Source organism: Aquarana catesbeiana, linkage group LG07 (assembly GCF_042186555.1).
Source record: "Aquarana catesbeiana isolate 2022-GZ linkage group LG07, ASM4218655v1, whole genome shotgun sequence".
Classification (NCBI taxonomy): domain Eukaryota; kingdom Metazoa; phylum Chordata; class Amphibia; order Anura; family Ranidae; genus Aquarana; species Aquarana catesbeiana.
In genome coordinates this window covers 29,185,898-29,206,928 of record NC_133330.1, presented here as the reverse complement: position 1 = coordinate 29,206,928, position 21,031 = coordinate 29,185,898, and the positions used below count along the sequence as shown (strand labels likewise).

Genomic DNA, 21,031 nt, shown 5'->3' with positions numbered 1-21,031 from the left:
CCCAATGTGCAAAATAAAAAAAAAAAGCTTATAACTTGCGATCAACACAACATTTAAAAAAAAAAAGAAACAGAAAAAAATGAAGATCTCGTGGTCCCAGCAAGGATATTTAGTTTCCAAAACAGGCACAAAAAAAAAAAAAAATATATAGAAAACGATTAAAAAAAAAACACCCAAAAAACAATATAAAATTCACAATCCCCTCCACCCCCTCCCCCCTGCAGTCCAGCAAGGCAAGCTGTCACATCAGTCCCACCCTCCCAACGCCGTTGCTACGGAGACGCCTGCTCGGCAGCATTGGCAGCCAATAGGAAAGCAGCAAGTTGCTTTTTACAAATTCTAAAGAGGAGAAACGACCGATGCAATAGGCTCAATTCACAAAGCTAACACACAAAGGTAAGGATGCTTATTTTCAAAAAAAAAAAGAAAAAGTGACAGTTATTTTCATGTGAGTCCAATGAGGTTTGAACATTACAGTCGGGACTGGAAATAAAGATACTTATCGTCCTGGGAAGCTTTGTGAAGTGAGCCTGCGATTCGAAGGGGGCGGCAATTATGTGCTTTGAAGAAAGTGGCTCAGTCACGATATCGGAAACCCCTATTGCACGAAGCAGGAAAACGTTAGGACCTCCTCGCTCTTCCGTCCGGGGGGCCTCGGGGGTATTAAGAGATCATTCATTCAGCCCTCGGAGATAGTCCATCATTGCACAAACAGGAAAAAAAAAAAATGTGTTTTGCGGAACTACAAGTCTCATCGTGCCCAAAGATCCCCAGTCCTCTCCAGAGTCGCCCCCTCATGCCTTCCTAGTCTTGTGCACCTTGGCCCTGCTAGGCTTGCCCGCCTTCTTCACCTTCTTGCCCCCACCGCCGGCCGCCTTCTTCTTGGCGCTCTTGGCCGGTGGTGCCGCCGCCGCCGCCTTGGGGCTACTTTTCTTGGGTTTCTGCGTCTTGGTAGGCTTGGGTTTCCCCTTGGCCTTTTTGGGGCTCTTTTTCGGAGGCGCTTTCTTGGCGGCGGCCGGCTTGGGGGGCGGGGGCTGCCTTCTTCTCAGGGGTTCCCCCCTCCAGCTTCTTCTTGTTGAGTCGGAAGGAACCGTTGGCGCCGACCCCCTTCACCTGCACCAGGGTGTCGTTCTGGACCAGCGCCTTCACCGAGTACTTCAGGTAGGTGCGGCCGTTCTGCTGGTCGAACCAGGACACCTTCTTGGCCTCGCTGTAGATCTTGGCCAGGGACGAGCCGTTCCTCTCGGCCAGCTTGCGGATGGTGTCAACCACCAGCTGGCTGTACCTGCCGGGTTGGTTCTTCTTCTTGTTCTTCTTTTTGGACCCAGAGGAAGAGCCTGCTGCTTTGCTTCTCTTCTTTGAGGACTTGGTATCAGATTCCTCCTCAGATGCCTCCCCATCTTCATCCTCCTCCTCCTCCTCCTCATCTTCCTCCTCGGTGGTGGGAACATTCTCTTCCAGCTGTAGGGACATGATGCTGGTACTGATCTGAAGCTGCAGCCTTGTTTGAACCGCCAGTCGGTGCTCTGCTGCTCTTGTACTGGCTGAGCGGACCGAATTGAGAACATCACCAGCCTCAGCAGCTCTTTGCAGCAACTTGTGTTTCTTCCTTCCCTTTCTCCCCCCTCTAGCCCTCCATCTGCGACCCCCCCCCGGCCTCACCACCCCTCCAGCCCCCCCCTAGAGACGTTTTCCCATGCAGCCCAGGGCAGATCTGCCCCACTGGCACCCCCGATGCCCCCTCCAGGCGCAATTTAAAAGCAGCACCCTGCAAATGTCTGGCAGCTGGGGGTGGGGGGCTGTTGTATGCAGGCTTCCATCTCCCTCCCACGTTGGCTTTGCGGGATTAAAAGGCGGGGGCTGGAGGAGAAGAGGTTAAAGATGAGGGCTGGCCACCATGGATGAGGTCTGCACGTGTGGGGGACATTTAAATTAATCGGGTTAATTTGTTGTAACTAACACAGGGCGCGCCCTCTAGTGGCCGCATCGCGCTATGACGCATCAGCAGGAATCTCAGTGTATCAAAATAGAGGCACACCTATATCCGGAGAGATGATACATTGTTTGTATACAGAGAACAAAGCATGGGGGGGATGGCTGCTGGGGTCCATCTAGGTCATAAAATGCACCAGAAGGGAGAAAAAGTGTCAGCAGCATCTGATGGGTATTTTTTTATTATTATTTATTATTATTATATTATTATTATATAATATGTATTGTTATTATTTTGTATTATTTATATGAGTGAAGAGTACCTGTCTCCCATAAACAATGGAGGTGCTGTAAAATATAAAGAGAACCTGTCACAAGAAATGTGGATACAAAAAAAGAATTTCAGGTATGGATAGTTTTAGGGTCCATTCACACTAGACCGGTATGTAAATCGCACAGGTACGCTGTGCGGTTCTTGTGCGCTTCACGTGCAGCTCCGCGCAGTTGCGATTTCAAGCCCATTCGCTATGAATGGGCTAAATTCGCACAGCACCCAAAAGTAGTGCATGCACTTAGTTACATAGTAGGTGAGGTCAAAAAATGACACCGAGTCCAACCTATGTGTGATTATATGTCAGTATTACATTGTATATCCCTGTATGTTGCGGTCGTTCAGGTTCTTATCTAATAGTTTCTTGAAACTATCGATGCCCCCCGCTGAGACCACCGCCTGTGGAAGGGAATTCCACATCCTTGCCGCTCTTACAGTAAAGAATCCTCTACGTAGTTTAAGGTTAAACCTCTTTTATTCTAATTTTAATGAGTGGCCACTAGTCTTGTTAAACCCCCTTCTGCGAAAAAGTTTTATCCCTATTGTGGGGGTCACCAGTATGGTATTTGTATATCGAAATCATATCCCCTCTCAAGCGTCTCTTCTCCAGAGAGAATAAGTTCAGTGCTCGCAACCTTTCCTCATAACTAATATCCTCCAGACCCTTTATTAGCTTTGTTGCCCTTCTTTGTACTCGCTCCATTTCCAGTATATCCTTCCTGAAGACCGGTGCCCAGAACTAAACAGCATACTCAGGTGCGGCCGGACCAGAGTCTTGTAGAGCGGGAGAATTATCGTTTTATCTCTGGAGTTGATCCGCTTTTTAATGCCAATATTCTGTTTGCTTTGTTAGCAGCAGCCTGACATTGCATTCCATTGCTGAGCCTATCATCTACTAGGACCCCCAGGTCCTTTTCCATCCTAGATTCTTCTTTTTGAAATGTGTGGCAACTGCATCGCATGGTACTTTTGTACCAATGCGATCCAGTGCGGGCAAAACAAAATGCATTTGCAACCTGCGTTTGGAGTGTCGTTAACTTGAATTGACCCCCCCCGCAGCATATCGCAAGGGCATTGCGATTGGAATGCGTATCGAGAAGCCATGCAGGATCCCGGCTCTCCCGCTCTGCATTCCACTTTGAATGAGCCCTTATACCCAGTGGCGGCTTGTCATCCATAGTGGGCGTACGGGCACCGCCTCCCCATCCATGTGTCCGGCCCCCCCTGATCTACATATTAGTGGCACCGGACTATGGATTCCCATGGAAGGGGTGTTTTTTTTTTCTTTTGAAGCACAAAAAAGGGTGGGCTCGGGGTGCAGAGCATTGCACTCCAAGCCCACAGTTTGTTTGACCATAGCGAACTAATTTTCGCTATTATCACACCAGAGTTCCTCCCCGCCAATCAGGAGGCTGGTCTGTGAGACCTGTTTCCCGATTGCCAAAGCGTCAGGCAATCCTATTGGATGCCTAGCGCTTTGGCGGAAGAGGAGACACACGGCGGTGGAAGCTGGAGGAGCGGACACCGGAGCCGCCGTGGCCACTGCCCGCACTCCAGGAGAGGACACCACAGCCTGGCCACATGAGCGGGTAAGTGCCCGACCACCAGCGCGAGGGGGGAGTTGTCGTTTCAGTGCCGTGCCGTTCCGTGCCATGCCACGCCACCTGGAGGTATTGTTTATTTGCTGCCCCCCCAAAAGAAGAACCCACCAGCCGCCACTGCTTATACCTATCCATACCTGGAATGCTAGCTTGAACCAATATAATTATGTATATACCATACTCGTAGGATCCCTCTAGATCAGGGGTCTACAAACTTTCTAAACAAAGGGCCAGTTTAGTGTCCATCAGACTTTAGAGGGGCCGGACTGTGGCCAGTGGAAGTAGAAAATGTCCTGGCATCAGTGGGAGCCAACAATACCCATCATTGGTATTGGGGTGGAATATTGCCTCATCATTGCTGTCAGTGGGAGGAATAGTGCCCCATTATTGGTTTTAGTGGGAGAAATAGTGCTCCATCACTGGTGTCAGTGGGAGGAATATTGCCCCATCACTGGCGTCAGTGGGAGGAATTGTGCCCCATCATTGGTATCAGTGGGTGGAATAGTGCCCCATCATTGGTGTCAGTGGAAGAATAGTGCCCCATCATTGGTGTCAGTGGGAAGAATAGTGCCCCATCATTGGTGTCAGTGGGAAGAATAGTGCCCCGTCATTGGTGTCAGTGGAAGAATAGTGCCCCATCATTAATGTCAGTGAGAAGATTAGTGCACCATTATTGGTGCACTAATGATCGGGCACTATTCCACCCACTGATACAATGATGGGGCACAATTCCTCCCACTGACACGAGTGATGGGGCACTATTTTTCCCACTAGAACCAATAATGGGGCACTATTCCTCCCGCTGATACCAATGATGAGGCAATATTCCACCCCAATACCAATGATGGGGTATCGTTTACTCCCATTAATGCCAGGACATTTTATACTTCTACTGGTCACAGTCGGCCCCTCTAAAGTCTGATGGACACTAAACTGGCCCCTTGTTCTAGAGGGATCCTAGGAGTATAGTATATACATAATTATATTGGTTCAAGCTGGAATTCCAGGTAAGGATAGCCGCGTTCCTGCACGGCTTCTCGAACCGCGTTCCAAACGCAATGCCCTTGCGATCCGCTGCTGGCATTTAAAGTTAACTTCAAGTTAACGACACTCCAAACGCAGGTTGCAAACACATTTTGTTTGCCTGCACGTTTGCTTGCATGCTACAAAAGTACCATGCGATGTGGTTGCCCATGCCCAATTGTCATGTGACCGCCAAGAAAAGGGGGTTGTCAGGTGCTCATAGTGGCCTCAAACAAATGGTGGTTGCCTGCTGGTCATGTGACCTTTCTGCATTAATACCTTAGTCGCTTGCTTTAAGGACGCTTTATGGTGCGCCAGAAAGCGCCTCATCCACCAGCGGGAGAGGATGTCCATCGAGGACTGTCGCAGACTGGTTCACAGTCTGCTCAGAGACTATCACCTGATGGACTTCAAGGAGGAAGAGGAGGTCTGAAGATTTCCCCAGGATGAAGGGTTATGCATAGGATTTTGTCTTTTTTAATTGTTTAAGACACTTCACTTGGGTAAGTGTGATCGTGATCTCTCTCTCTCTCTCTCTCTCTCTCTCTCTCTCTCTCTCTCTCTCTCTCTCTCTCTCTCTCTCTCTCTCTCTCTCTCTCTCTCTCTCTCTCTCTCTCTCTCTCTCTCTCTCTCTCTCTCTCTCTCTCTCTCTCTCTCTCTCTCTCTCTCTCTCTCTCTCTCTCTCTCTCTCTCTCTCTCTCTCTCTCTCTCTCTCTCTCTCTCTCTCTCTCTCTTCAGTTGTTTATTGTTGTAGAAAAAAAAAGCAGATCACAGACATGGCCAAAAACTAAAGGCATTTCAAATGGCAACTTTCTGGCTTTAAGAAACACTAAAAGAAATCAAGAAAAATAATTATGGTGGCCAATAACAGTTAGATTTATAGAAGAAGCACAGGAATAAATTATGGAATCACTCAACTCTGAGGAAAAGTATGGAATCACCCTGTAAATTTTCATTACAAACACTAACACCTGCATCAGATTAAATCTGCTTGTTAGTATGTAGGTACAGGGCGTAACTAGAAATAGCAGGGCCCCATAGCAAAATGTTGTATGGGGCCCCCCTGCAACAGCCCCCCCCCACAGCTGCCCTAGTGTCAATGCAGCATGACCTGTGCCCCATACAACCTGGTCTGCCTGTGCCCCATACAGCCTGGTCTGCCTGTGCCCCATACAGCCCCACCTATGCAGAGGAAGAGGCAAGCCACCCGGATCAAAAGGTGGAGCTATGTGACGTAAGCCCCGGGAACACTGGATGTTCTAATGAAAGCTCTTACATCGGCAATTCAGCTCTTTGCTGATACGGACAGCTGGCCTCTTCCTTTCCTCTCTCTTCCCCTGGCTGGGAGACTGTGCCGGCGGTGCTCTTATCCTCACTGGGCCCCACTCAGCTGCCGGCCCCATAGCGCCCGCATGGGTCGCTATGGTGGTAGTTACGCCCCTGTGTAGGTAAAAAGGAGTGATCACACCTTGGAGAGCTGTTGCAACAAGTGGACTGATATGAAGCATGGCTCCAACACCAGAGATGTCAATTGAAAAAAAAGGAGAGGATTATCAAACTCCTTAAAGAGGGTAAATCATCACGCAGTGTTGCAAAATATGTTGGTTGTTCACAGTCGGCTGTGTCTTAAGGCCCATACACACGATAGGACTTTGTACAAACTTTCCATGGATTTTTGTACAAAGGACATCGGCCGCAAACTAAGCATACACACAGCAGGACTTTTTCAGCCAACTTTCACCAAATCACGTGGTTTTTCAGCTCTTTACTGCCACCCTTTGGTCAACTTCTGTATTGTGGTCTGATCTTTTGCATTGGTTCTGAGAATGCGTGTTTGTACTTTGGACTAAAGTCCTATGGACTTGTGTACACACGATAGGATTTTGCACCATAAGACTTTTGTTGCCGGAAAGTTTGTCTGTTTGCACAGCCAACATTTGTCCGATGAAAACCGAAAAAGTTTGTCCCATGGAGCGTACACACGGTAGGATGTTGCCTTAAAACAACTAATTTGCATGTTTGTTGTCAAAAAGTCCTATCGTGTGTATGGGCCTTAAGACATGGACCAAATACAAACAACATGGGAAGGTGGTTAAAGGCAAGCATACTGGTAGACCAAGGAAGACATCAAAGCGTCAAGACAGAAAACTTAAAGCAATATGCCTTGAAAACGAAAAATGTACAACAAAACAAATGAGGAACAAATAGGAGGAAACTGGAGTCAACATCTGTGACCGAACTGTAAGAAACCACCTAAAGGAAATGGGATTTACATAGAGAAAAGCTAAAAGAAGCCATCTCTAACACCTAAACACAAAAAAAACCAAGGTTACAATGGGCTAAGGAAAGGCAATCGTGGACTGTGGATGATTGGATGAAAGTCATATTCAGTGATGAATCTCGAATCTGCATTGGGCAAGGTGATGATGCTGGAACTTTTGTTTGGTGCCCTTCCAATGAGATTTATGCAGACGACTGTCTGAAGAAAACATGCAAATTTCCACAGTCAATTATGATATGTGGCTGCATGTCAGGTAAAGGCACTGGGGAGATGGCTGTCATTAAATCTTCAATAAATGCACAGGTTTACATTGAAATTTTGGACACTTTTTTCTTATCCCATCTATTGAAAGGATGTTTGGGGATGATGAAGTCATTTATCAGGATGATAATGCATCTTGCCATAGAGCAAAAACTGTGAAAAAATTCCTTGAAGAAAGACACATAAGGTCAATGTCATGGCCTGCAAACAGTCCGGATCTCAATCCAATTGAAAATCTGTGGTGGAAGTTAAAGAAAATGGTCCATGACAAGGCTCCAACCTGCAAAGATGATTTGGCAACAGCAGACAGAGAATGCTGGAGCCAGATTGATGAAGAGTACTGTTTATCACTCATTAAGTCAATGCCTCAGAGACTGCAAGCAGTTATAAAAGCCAGAGGTGGTGCGAAAAAGTACTAGTGATGTGTTGGAGTGTTATTTTGTTTGTTTTTCATGATTCCATAATTTACTCCCTGTGCTTGTTCTATAAATCTAACTGTTACTGGCCACCACAATTATTTTTCTTGATTTCTTTTAGTGTTTCTTAAAGCCAGAAAGTTGCCATTTGAAATGCCTTTAGTTTTTGGCCATGTCTGTGATCTGCTTTTTTTTTTTTTCTACAACAATAAACAACTGAAGGAACATCCTCAGGGACTGGTGATTCCATCATTTTTGCCAGGGGTTGTATAACTGCCATCTTTAGAGTGTGTACCCTGAAGAAGCATATGTAGCGAAACACGTCAACGTCACACACTTGCTATACCTGTGCATTTGTCCGATTGTTTTGTACTGTTGATTTTAACCTTGAAGGCATCTTTTAACAAGATACGATAAAACTGATGTTTTTATGACGTGAGGGTTTTTTGTATATATTTGGTTTCTCATTTGCTTTTGGCACATTTAAAGTCCCTTTCCCGGTGGAGAAATAGAATCACATCCGGTTCGAGCCCAGCCTTCCTTAATTAGGGGAATTTCCATTGTATGGAATTTATAACCCTCCCTTAGACCCCATATAACTTTTGTTGTCTGATTTCCTTTAGATTTACAATAACCATGTAGTACAAGGGCCTGCCTGACTGCATACAAATTGAAACTCTTTAGGTTTGACCCCATATTATATGGTTGTGGTAAATCTAAAAGGGAAGAATAAAAAAAAAAAAAAAAAAAAAAAAAAAATCGACAGAAAATTGTATAGTGTGTATCCAGCTGTGCGTGCGTAAAAAAAAAAAAAAAAAAAAGGAAAAAGAAAAAAAAAAGAAAGGTAAAAAAAAGGAAGAAAAGGAAAAAAAAAAAAAAGGAAAAAGAAAAAAAAAAGAAAGGTAAAAAAAGGAAGAAAAGGAAAAAAAAAAAAAAAGGAAAAAGAAAAAAAAAAGAAAGGTTAAAAAAAGGAAAAAAAGGAAGAAAAAAAAAGGAAAAAGAAAAAAAAAGCTTTGCCTTTCTACTACATGTCCACGTCTGTAATTTTTCCATGACGGGTTTTCTTTACATTCAGAAGGTCCGCACTGTTCCCTTCATCTGATGCATCTTGATCCGGCCAGAATGAAGCGGTGTTACAAAAGAATGAACAAGTACCAGTTAGGAATGGCAATTTGGAATAAATTGAGTTGTCACGCCTGTCATACAACACTGAACCCAAATGAAGTTTTAGCATTTTTTTCACACAAATAGAGCTTTCTTTTGGTGGCATTTAATCACTGCTGGGATTTTTATTTTTTGCTAAACAATCAAAAAAATTGGAAAATTTTGAAAAAAAAAAAAAAAATCATGTTTCATAGTTTATTATAAAATTTTGCAAACAGGTAGATGGGCACTGGTAGGTGGCACAGATGAGCTGGCGGGAGCTCTCCTTGATAAGGACCGATGTCCCTCTGAGAGCCGCCAGTGATGGTCTTTTTTTTTTTTTTTTTTCTCACGTTGTCAGCATGAGGAGAAAAAAAATAGCCAATTACCAGCTCTGTTTACATCACATGATCAGCTGTCATTGGCTGACAGCTGATCACGTGGTAAGAGTCGGGATCGACCCCTTACTCCGATCTGTGATCATCCGAGTCTCAGACTCACTGATCACAGCGCTCCCCCTGCAGGGGGCAGGCAGACCGCTCGGGCATGGGAGGACATCAATAGACATACTCCCGGCAAAGTAGGTCCACGCTGTAGCCATCATTTGGCTATAAGCGTGGATCTGAAGAAGTTAACTAAATATTATATCATTAGCATCCCCGTGATTTCGGCATGCTGCAAGTGTAGTGGACACCTAACAAACATTTGCACATAGATTTAGGCCTGGTTCACATCTATGCATTTTTAGTGCATTTTGCAAATTTGCACTACAGAACGTGTTCCATAGGAAACCATGTTAAATGGACTGTAGTGTAAATCTGCAAATTGCAAAAAGCACTAAAAATGCATAGGTGTGAATCAGCCCTGAGGATGGATTCACACCGTTTGCGTGATGCATTTTTCACTGAATCAATGGAAACACATCATATTCTATTGATGCCTTTCTATTGATTTCAATGAAAAACACCATGGAGGGTGGATTGGTAAACCAATTGTGAATTTAACCTTCCTAATCACTTGTGTTTTGCTAGCCTAAAAGTGGATGTCAAGACGACAAAATGTGCAGTACATTTCTGCAATACATGCAAACGTCCCCGTGTTTTGTTCCTTTGAAGACCCTGCAAATACAGAACAAATATCTGTTGATCTGCCAGTGATGTATTCGGCTCCAGGCTCGCTCTTGGCTGACAAAACAGAGCATTTTTGTGGAGTAGTATGAGCCCTGCTCGGTGCATTTTGCTAAACTGCTCAAGCATTACCATTCCTAAGCCTAGCACACACTAGAATTATTATTTTTTTTTTTTTTTCCTCCCCAAGAGCAGTGATCGGAATGACCCTTTTCGGTCATGCCCCTTCAACAGAAGCCAGTTTGCTATTGAACCATCTGATGCCACCCACCATTCAGCCCTTTGGATCTCTGCAACATAAAGGCTAATTATTGTGTAGTAAAATGTCTCCAATGATATACAGTATTTAAACAGACACAGAAGGTTTTACCCCCTTCATGACCAAGCCATTTTTTTTTTTTTTTTTGCAATACAGCACTGCGTTGCTTTAACTGGAAATTGTGTGGTCGTAGGACACTGTACCTAAATAAAATTTGTATTTCCCCACAAATAGAGCTTTCTTTTGGTGATATTTGATCACTTCTGCGGTATTTATTTTTTGCGCTATAAAACAAGAATAAAAGACAAACTTTGGAAAAAATAAAAATGTTTTCACTTTCTGCTATAAAACATATCCCATAAAAAAAATGTAAAAACAATAACATTTCTTCATCAATTTAGGCCACTATGTATTCTGCTACATTTTTGGGTAAAAAAAAAAAAAAATATCCCAGTAAGTTTATATCGATTGGTTTGTGCAAAAGTTATAGCGTCTACAAAACGTGAGATAGATTTAGTGCCTTTTTTTTTTTCATATTTTATTTTTTTTTTTTACTAGTTATGGCGGTAATCAGTGATTTTTAATCGGGATTGCAGTGGACAAATCTGACACTAAGTGACACTTTTTGGGGACCAGGGACATCAATAGTGTGATCATTGCTACAAAAAAAAAAAAAATGCAGTCACTGCAAATTACACTGGCAGGGAAGGTGTTAACCCTTTGATTGCCCTTGGTGTTAAGTGCCCCTAGGGCAGGGATATGCAATTAGCGGACCTCCAGCTGTTGCAAAACTACAAGTCCCATCATGCCTCTGGGTGTCATGCTTGTGGCTGTCAGAGTCTTACTATGCCTCATGGGACTTGTAGTTCTGCAACAGCTGGAGGTCCGCTAATTGCATATCCCTGCCCTAGGGGGTGCTTGCTAACTGCGTAGGGGATGGTTCGATGGTGGAAACAGAGATCAGAGTTCCTGCATAGCAGGAACACAAGATCTCCATGTTCTCCCCTGACAGAACAGTGATCTGCCTTGTTTACATAGGGAGATCGCCATTCTGCCTCTCTGGGGAACAATCATGAGTGGCCCGGCGGGCGTTGCGTCCGCTGGACCCACTGATTGGCTCCCCCCTCTGTACAATCGGCGCTGTCCCATAGAGGCTACTACATGGAGCGGCTCAGCCAGGCCACCTTACTGCAGTAAATGTGTGGAAGGCAGTCCAGAAGTAGTTAAGCAAGCCATAGATCAGTGATATGCAATTAGCGGACCTCCAGCTGTTGCAGAACTACAAGTCCCATGAGGCATAGCAAGACTCTGACAGGCACAAGCATGACACCCAGAGGCAGAGGCATGATGGAACTTGTAGTTTTGCAACAGCTGGGAAGTCCGCTAATTGCATATCCCTGCCATAGATCATGCAATTTTTCTGCACCCCAACCCATGTTTTTGTGCACGGTTGAGTTGCTGAGCCTTTTATCCATGTCCTATGCAGGAAAACATAGGAACTGGAGTGCAGAAAAATGGCAGCAGGTGCTCTGGACTGAGGAGTCAAAATTGTCAAAGGAATGGACAGCCGTACAATGATGAGTGTCTGCAGGCAACAGTGAAGGATGGTGGAGGTTCCCTGCAAGTTTGGGGCTGCAGATTTGGTCAGGATCAAGGGTGTCCTCAATGCTGAGAAATACAGGCAAATACTTCATCATACCATCAGGGAGGGGTGCAATTGGCCCAAAAATTTATTCTGCAGCAGGACAATGACCCCAAACAAACATACAGCCAATGTCCTTAGGAACTAGCTTCAGTGTAAAGATGAGCAAGGAGTCCTGGAAGTGATGGTTTGGCCCCCCACAGAGTCCTGATCTCACCATCATGGAGTCTGTCTGTGATTACATGAAGATAGAGAAGGATTTAAGGCAGCCGACATCCACAGAAGATCTGTGCTTAGTTCTCAAAGATGTTTGGGACAACCTACCTGCCGTTTTGAAAACAAAGGGCGGTCACACCAAATATTGACAATTTGAATTTGATACCTGGGCGTTTTGCATCGTGGGAAGATTTACCGCGATTCTAAAACACCCAGGTGTGAATGACAAATCACACAAGGCACATTTCGGATGCCATTCATTTGAATGACACCTAATATACAGTGTGTGGTTCTGCCACAGTGAATTGTGCTGCAATCATGGCAAACCGCATCGCGTGAAGCATGTCATCCAAAAGACGCACCTGCGGTTTTAGGTGCCGTTCAAATGAATGGCATCTGAAATGTGCGTTTTGTCATTATTCACACCTGGGCGTTTTGAAATGGGAGCAGACAAATTTGCCCGTGATTCAAAGCACTCAGGTGTGAATGCAGCCTTAGCCCTGGTTCACCCTGCCATGAGTTTGAATCAGACATCCCCACGTGACTATCGCAGCTTGCATACGACTTCTTTAACAGAAGACAATGCAAGTCATGTGGAAGTTGCCCCAAAGTAACTTTTTCGAAGTCGGAGCAGTCAATTAGAATGGTTCCAGTGCCGTTAATGGTGTGCAATTTGCCATGCGACTTTGAACTCTCCGCATATTAGCACATTATGGCAGACGTACATGTCAAACCAGCCATTCAATGCTGTGAGCCCCCCCCCCCCCATTGTCCCCCTAGATCCAGATCCACAAGAGCAGCCCTGATCCTCTTCCCAGATCCTCTGCTGGTGCTTCTGGCTCCTCCCCTTAAGACCAGAGACCCCCATAGGAAAACACTTTCTATGGGGGGCATTGGTGCGTGCTCACTCCTGAGCCCTGCTCTATGCATCCATAAGACACAGAGCCGCAGCAAGGTCCTGCTCTCCTCATTGGCTGCGATTGACAGCAGTGGGAGCAAATGGCTCCCACTGCTGTCTTAGCCAATCAAGAGAGGGAGTCCTGGGACAGCCAAGGCTCTTGTGCACATTGCTGGATCGAGAGGGGGGGCTCAGGTAAGTATAAGGAGGGCTGAGGGGGAAGCAGCACCACACAGGTTTTTTTTTTTACCTTCATGCATTGAATGTAAAAAAAAACCTTCGGCCTTTACAACCACTTTAAAATTGAGGGGTTATTTACAAAAGTCAAATCCACTTTGCTGTAGAGCCGAGGGGGACATGCAAGGAAAATAAACAGCATTTTAGCTTGCACATGATTGGATAATGAAATCAGCAGAGCTTCCCCTTATTTCAGATCTACCCCTCAGATTTACAGCGACTGCACTTCCAAGTACACTTTCAGTGCGATTTCAAGTGCACTTGTAGTGACAAGTGCAAATTACAAATGCAATGTGCACTTGGAAGTGCAGTCGCTGTAAATCTGAGGGGTAGACCAGAAATGAGTGGAAGCTCTGCTGATTTTATTAACCAATCATGTGCAAGCTAAAATGCTGTTTTTTATTTTCCTTGCATGTCCCCCTCGGATCTACAGTGACTGCACTTCCAAGTGCAAGTTCAAGTGCCCTTTGCACCTGTAGTGCAAAGTGAATTTGCCTTCAGTAAATAACCCCACGTCCCCAACCTGCAGAAATGTGAATAGTTCAAGTCTGACTGTAATGCACCTTTAAAAGAAAAATTGGCATCCAACACACAAAGACAGCCATGCAGATCTTTTCTTGTTAAGTTTATTGGCATCATTGTCATCTTTACAGAAGAGTCCAGCCTACGCAGTATTATGTAGACTGCCTGGGAGAAAAAACAAAAAAACAAAAAAAAAAAACAAAAAAACAGAAAAAAGGCAGAAGTGCTATATGAAAGCAAGCCACAAATGCAAGAACAGAGACATTGGGGGAGCTCAAATGTCAGAGAGGGGTTTCATACCAATAGTCTGATCTGCAGTACAGGGGGTGAGAAGGAAGAGGAAGATGGGGGGCTAGTACTACATTACCTGCTAGTGGAGGAGAGAAAAAAAATCAAATAAAAAAATAATATACACCCCAGACTGTGAAGAGCACTCATTCTACAGAATACCTGGGGAAACCTACCCCCCCCCCCCCCCCCCCCCCCAAGAGAGCTTAGCAAAACATCCCCTGCAGACAAGGCAAGATTATAAAAAGGGAAAGGATAAAAAGCCACCATACGACGTCTGAAAGAACCGACACATTTCAGCCAGATGCATCTTCTCATTATCGATCAGAATTGGAAGAAAACGATATCTGGAGCTGCGGGTACAATTATTTCAGATGTTCTTCAGAGGCTGTCCAACAGAGAGTGAAAAAGTCTTCCCAATTGCAGAGGAGAACAGTTTGGAGGTATAAAGGCCTCAGCTCACCGAGTTCCTCCTGGGCTGCGTCAGGGCTGGGTCCTAATCGGAGGTCAGTCATGATGCGAGTATATACAGCAGCCTGGTTGTTGGGAGAAGCTATATATAGCAGCTTAGTTTCTAATGGAAAAACTGCTATATATTCGCTCAAGTAACTGAAAAGTCATCTGTCAGTACAACTGATGTAAGATGAGGCCTCAGGATTTCACATGGCCCTCACCTCTCCCCTAAAAGCTTAAAGCCCAAATGAACCCTCAGTTTACAGAACCTAAATACATTCTAGGGGGCAACAAAAAACGGGTTTAGTGCCGGTTCACACAGGAGCAGCTTCAAAGTCGCCCAACTCTGAAGCCGGCAGTCAATGCAAGCCGCTCCGAAGTCGCCCCAAAGTAGTACAGGAGCCTTTTTCTAAGTCGGAGCGACTCGAGTCACTCCCATTAGAACGGTTCCATTGCAATGCATGGAGCACGACTTGTCAGGTGGCCAAGTCGCCTCACAGGTCGCCCCTGTGCGAGTCTTAGTCAATTTTATTTTTCTTTCCAGTTATTTTTCTTTTGGATTTTTGTACCTTTTTTCTTTGTTGAAAATCTAAAAGTTTATTTTATTTTTAAAGTAGCCACAGCCTGGATGGAAAAGCCTATTCCCTGCCAGCATGATGTTGAGTCGAACCCTTGCTCCGAGTGTGAAAGCAGCGGTCTTCTCTGCAGAGTTCTGAATCTAACCCAGTAGGTGGTATACGTCTGTCCTCTGAAGAGTTACCACTGCTTACACACAGAAAAATAGTCTTTCTCTGCAGCATGCTGGCAGGGGACAAGCTATATATCTGAGGCTGTTGCCGGGACCCCTTGCTCTCTGTGTGGAATCAGCTGTCTCTCTGCAGAGCCCTGATACACCCTTTATTAAAATGGAGGTCCGCCCATCCCTGCACAAATTAAAAGCCAGCAGCTACACATACTGCAGCTGCTGATTTTTAATAATGGGACACTTACCTGTCCTGGAGCCCAGCGATGCCTGCACCACAGTTGATCTTTCCATCAGCTGTCGGGTGCTGCTGCCGCCGCCATTGCCAGTAAGGGAACCCGGTAGTGAAGCATTACGGCTTCACATTGGGTACCCCCTACTGCGCATGTGCGAGGCACCGCTGAGCTCTCCTACTGGCCCGGCAGCGAGGGGAGGAGGAGGGAGGTGAGCTGCTGACTTAATGCGCTGTGGCCCGTTCTCCCAAGAGTGGGGAGCGGATACCTGCCAAAGACAGGTATCCGCTCCCCACCGAAAGGTGCCAAATGTGGCACCGGAGAGGGGGAGGAGACAAATGAGCGGAAGTTCCACTTTTGGGTGGAACTCCGCTTTAAGACAGATGTAAAGCTCTACAATAAGCAAAGCTCATGCTCTCCGCTGTTTGGAGAGCTATGGATTAAACCCAGTAGGGGGCATGCCAGACCTCGGCAGAGTTACCCCTGCTTCCACACAGAGAGCAAGGGTCCTTCTCTACAGCATGCTGACAGGGGACAGGCTATAAATCCGAGGCGGTTGCCAGGATCCTTACGCTGTGTAGAAGCAGCAGTATCTGCATAATCCTGACGCACCCTCTATTCAGATGTAAAGCTCTGCAGGGGTACCACTGCTTTCACACAGAGCAAGGGACCTTCTCTGCAGCATGCTGGTAGGGGAAAGCCATTGCAGCTCAGGCTGCATCTGATTTTTTAATTTTATTTAAAGATAACAAAAGATTTTGAACACCTTTTGCTTTGATGTACCCTTCTCTGCATTATGCTGGCAAGGGACAGGCTATATAAAACTGAGGCTGTTGCCAGGACCCTTGCTCTGTGTGGAAGCAGTGGTCTCTCTGCAGAGTCCCCCTTTATTAAGTCAGATGTATTTCTTTGCAATCAGCAAAGCTCATGATTCTCCTGTTTAGAGAGCTCTGGATTTATCCCAGTAGGAGGCATGTCAGACCTTTGCAGGGTTGCCACTGCTTCCACACAGAAAGCAATGGTCCTTCTCGGCAGCATGATGGTCAGGGACAGGCTACATAACAAAGGCTGTTTACCAGGACACTTGCTCTCTGTGGAAGTGGTGGCCACCCTGCAGAGGACTGACACACCCCTACAAAGCTCATACTTCTTGCTGTTTGGAGAGCTCTGGATTTAATTCAGTAGGGGGCATGTCAGACCTCTGCAGGGTTACCGGTGCTACCACACAGAGCAAGGGTCCTTATTTGCAGCATGCTGGCAGGGGAAAGCCTAAGGAAAACAGAATGTAAACACCTTTTGTTTTGATGCACCTGGAATGCATTTAGCAGATTGACTGAATTGAGATTTAAAAAGGAAGCGAGACATGTGAAAAACCTGCAGGCTGCCATGTCAGACCTTGGGGGCTAGTCATGTGACTGTTACACTGGCCCCAAGGCCCTCATTTGCTGCAGGTATATAGGATTGGGCATTCTGAATTTACTCAATGCATACCCATTCCAAGTCAGAGACTCAAAAAGCATGGATGCAAGGGGATCCAAATGAGAGCCAGCCAACTAGCATTACTAATAAGAGGTCAACAGAGGTAGTCAACACATCCCTCTCACTACAGGTTTCCAATAGGGAGTCCGGGGCTGATAGTCACCAAACAGCCATTCCTCTAAGTAACTGGGAAGAGGTTAAACTCTGTCCAGGAAAGCCTTATTTTTTTTTCTCAGCTGGGCCCACAATGACTTAATACGCCTACTGAAACATATATTAGAGTCCAGTAATGCACACCACAGACCTAACTGTAGTCACAAAGGAGCCAAGGACAGCTCATCTAGTGAAATGAAAAAAGGAACATTTTTATCCGGCTCTTTGCGAAGCGGTCCCCTTCCTACAGTCCAGGCAACCAAATTTGAACTCGGACCACCATCACGCCTGAAAACAGCTACCGCCAATGAGTCGAGGAGACCGGTGGGCTTTAGCCGTCGCCAAAACTTTCTACTTCGCTTAAAAGCTGCAGGTTTTTCTTTTCAGGCTGAACATTTGCAGGCCAAGCACGCAAAACATAACACATCCTTTACGGTCTAAAATACCTGTGCTTCAATACTTAAATCAAAAAAAATAATAATAATATTCTTACACTAATTTATACATTTTAATTGGTTGCATATATTAACATGTACTATATGATTTTTCACTTTTTTTTGCCCTAAAGAAGCATTATATAATAAATGGAGTCTGTAAAAGTAATGATTAGTTTAAAAGTAAACAAGCAATAACAGATACATACAAAACTCAAAAACCTAGTTGAGACTGGGTGCTGAGCTTGCAAAGGAGAATGGCAGATGTGGGCGACTTGGGACGCCTTCGCTACCGATGGAAGGCCTTGTACACATGGGCGTCGGTATGTGTAAGAGCAGTGGGTACAGCAAGCTTTTGCAAAGCAAAGTAGGGGGAAGTTGAACACAGATGTGAATGGAATTGCTGACTGTCACTTTAAGGCCTCATTCAAATAGGCGCACTGTTCCATAAAGCCGTGCGAGATGCACAGCTGTTCCAAGCATCTGCATGCAGGCCCATTAATTTCTATTAGAACGCAGCACAGGTGTTTCCCCAGTATCTGCATGCAGGCAGACCCATTCATTTCTATTGGGACACAGCACAGCTGTTCAAGCATCTGCAACCAGGCAGTCCCATTCATTTCTATTGGGGCACAGCACAGCTGTTCAAGCATCTGCAACTGGGCAGTCTCATTCACTTCTAATGGGACGCAGCAGCTGTATGGACATAGCCCCCAGTCCCAATTAAACAGCTATGAGGGTGTAGGTCTCTGAAGTCAGTGTGAGTTCGGGGGTCACGCACCCGGCACAGCTATCAAAATGGGACTAGTGGCTGTGTCTATAAAGCTCCAGAGTCCCAAAAGACATGAAAGGGGTTGCCTTTAAGGGGATGCAGGAACACCTGTACATCCTGCGTGGGTGAAGACGGCCCTTCGCACGGGTGTACAGATCAGTATGCCCATGTGAACGAGGCCTGAACAGGTTCTCAAAAAGCTTTAAGTGGCACTAAAGCCTAGCAGCTAGTTTAAAGCGACAGGGCTATCAATTAGATTTGGGTTAACCTCCTCAAATTGGACCCAAGGTGTTTTTTTTTTTAAAGGCTTGCTGCACAAAGAACTCCTATACAAACCTATTCTTGTGTGGACAAGGCCTAGAAAATCTTCGCATACTGCACCAGCAGCTCGCCAGCAGCGAAGTGGTCACAGGTTACCTACCTCCACCTATTGTAGGATATGCAGCCTAATTAGAGCCTTCAACGGGACACAGAACAATTAAAAAGGATTTTTTTAACTTCATGAAATAGGTTAATTATACACAAAACTGTAAAAAGAAAAAAACAAACAAAAAAAAAAAAAAAGTCACAAAGAAAACCTGTCTCTCCGCAAGACACAAAAAGTAAGTCATGTTCAAAAAGTATGTAATGTTAACCGCTCTGTGTTACCAACAGGGCCAGCAAAGCCAAAGCTTGTAGGCCTCTTGGCTACACAGGGGTTAACCCGACATGGTCGAGTAGTCCACAGGGAAGTGGGGTGAGAAAAATGGCTGTTCTGCTTATAATACAAGTGTTTTTATTTTTTTAATTATTTTTTTTGGACCGGTGCCTGGGAGCTGGAGAGGGTGCAGGAGATTAATATTTATTCCTTGACACTCTGGGCAGGAAAGAGAGAGGGTTTCGTGTTCGAAGGCCTAAGTGTGATATCTGTTAGTGAAGGGCTCTGCCGTCGCCTTCCTCTCCCTCTCAGCAGCTGCAGGTCTCCGCCGAGCCCTTTGCCCGGTCGTTCTTGTCCAGTTTAATGGGCTCTGGGAATTCATTGTAGAGCTCCACTTCTGTTTCCTAGGAGGAAGAAAAGCAAGAAATTAAGCGAGAACACTGTAAGGCCACACAGATTTCCCTTTAAACCTGTGCTCATTCATGACAATACAACAGGTCCACTTTAACGTTCAATCCTCTTCTGCATATATTTATTTTTTTCCTTATCCTCCTCTCTTGCTACATTTAGCTGCTGGGAGTGAATCCTCAATACTTCAAGGTTTGGGGATCATGCTACTTACACCCCTTCACTTATGTGACAGTGATCAGCCCTGCCCTGTCACATGGAAGTGGGGAGAGTCCTGCTCCTGTCACTGCTGGTTCCCAAGCCTGTAGCTGGTCAATCAGCAGCTTGCAACATCTTGCCCTGCCCACGGCTTTCTGGATTGGCACCGCCTCTATCTGAAACCCTCTTGCCGGGAGTCGTAGCGTCAGGCAGATGTTTAAGGCCTCATTCACACGAGTGTAGCAATCCGTACAAAGAACCATCTTTAGCTGTTCAGGCATTCAATGCAGAGGCGTGTAGACACCCTTTTGAAATCAATGAGAGGTGGCCAGCTGCATGGACCTCCATGCACATCCAGAGTATACGTCAGTTGAAGCCCGATGCACAAATCAGAAGGCACTCAGTCTGTGTCCTGGCCCGTGCATGGGATCTGTACAGAGATGTGCAGTCCAGGATGTGTGTGGTGGCCTGCACAGCTGCATGGAACACCTGTGCATCCCCAGTGGCTGAAGACAATCCTTTGAATGAGCATACAGATTGGTTTGTTGTGTGAAGGAGGAACAATTCTTACTCCAACACACGCAATATTCCAGCTTACCAATCCATCAATGTGGTCCTGCATTCGTTTTTTTTTTTTTTTTTTTTTGCTGCCTTCTTACCTTAATTTTCAACTGGTGATCCTTCGAAACACACTTTTGTGGCTACACTCACTTATCCACTGCATCCATGGCTGTCAAACAGGCTGGACTTTTAATATGCCTGCCTTTATCTCCATTATATTATTATTACACATGATTTATATAGCACCAACAGTTTGCGCAGCGCTTTACAATGTAGAGACACTACACCAACAGTACAAGTCAAAACAAGAGGGTTAGAGGAGCCGTGCTCCTGCGAGCTTACAATCTAAGAGGGAGGGGCTGGTGAAAAAAAAAAAAAAAAAAAAAAAGGTAGGGACTGTGAGGGATGAACTGATGAGGGGAGTAGAAGATTCGGTTTTTAGCTGGAGGCAGGATAGGCCACCCTGAAGAGATGAGTTTTAAGGGAACGCCTAAAATTTTATAGAGTAGGAAATAGCCAGAGTGGGGTAGCGAGTTCCAGAGGATGGGAGAGGCTCTGGAGAAGTCCTGGAGAGGAGAATGGGAGGAGGAGACAATGGAGCTAGAGAGCAGAATGTCTTGGGAGGAGCGGAGAGGACGGTGTGGGTGATATTTGGAGATAAGATTGGTGATGTAGCTCGGGGCAGAATTGTGAAGGGCTTTGTATGCTATTGTTTTGAATTTTATTCGTTGACCAATGGGAAGCCAGTGGAGGGACTGGCAGAGAGGAGTGGCAGACACTGAAC

General features: G+C 45.6%; 1 protein-coding gene and 1 pseudogene across 1 annotated transcript in view; both read right to left on the bottom strand.

The window, feature by feature from the left end:
• Positions 1-118: 118 nt before the first annotated feature.
• Positions 119-1,540, bottom strand: LOC141102830 (uncharacterized; annotated as a pseudogene).
• Positions 1,541-17,151: 15,611 nt separating this feature from the next.
• The window catches only part of RAB7A (RAB7A, member RAS oncogene family), an 86,784-nt gene continuing 82,904 nt past the window's right edge, over positions 17,152-21,031 (bottom strand). The window contains exon 6 of the mRNA XM_073591855.1: positions 17,152-19,484. Within this exon, the coding sequence (XP_073447956.1) occupies positions 19,389-19,484 (96 nt within the window). The 3' untranslated portion in view covers positions 17,152-19,388. The remainder of the gene's footprint in view (positions 19,485-21,031) is intronic.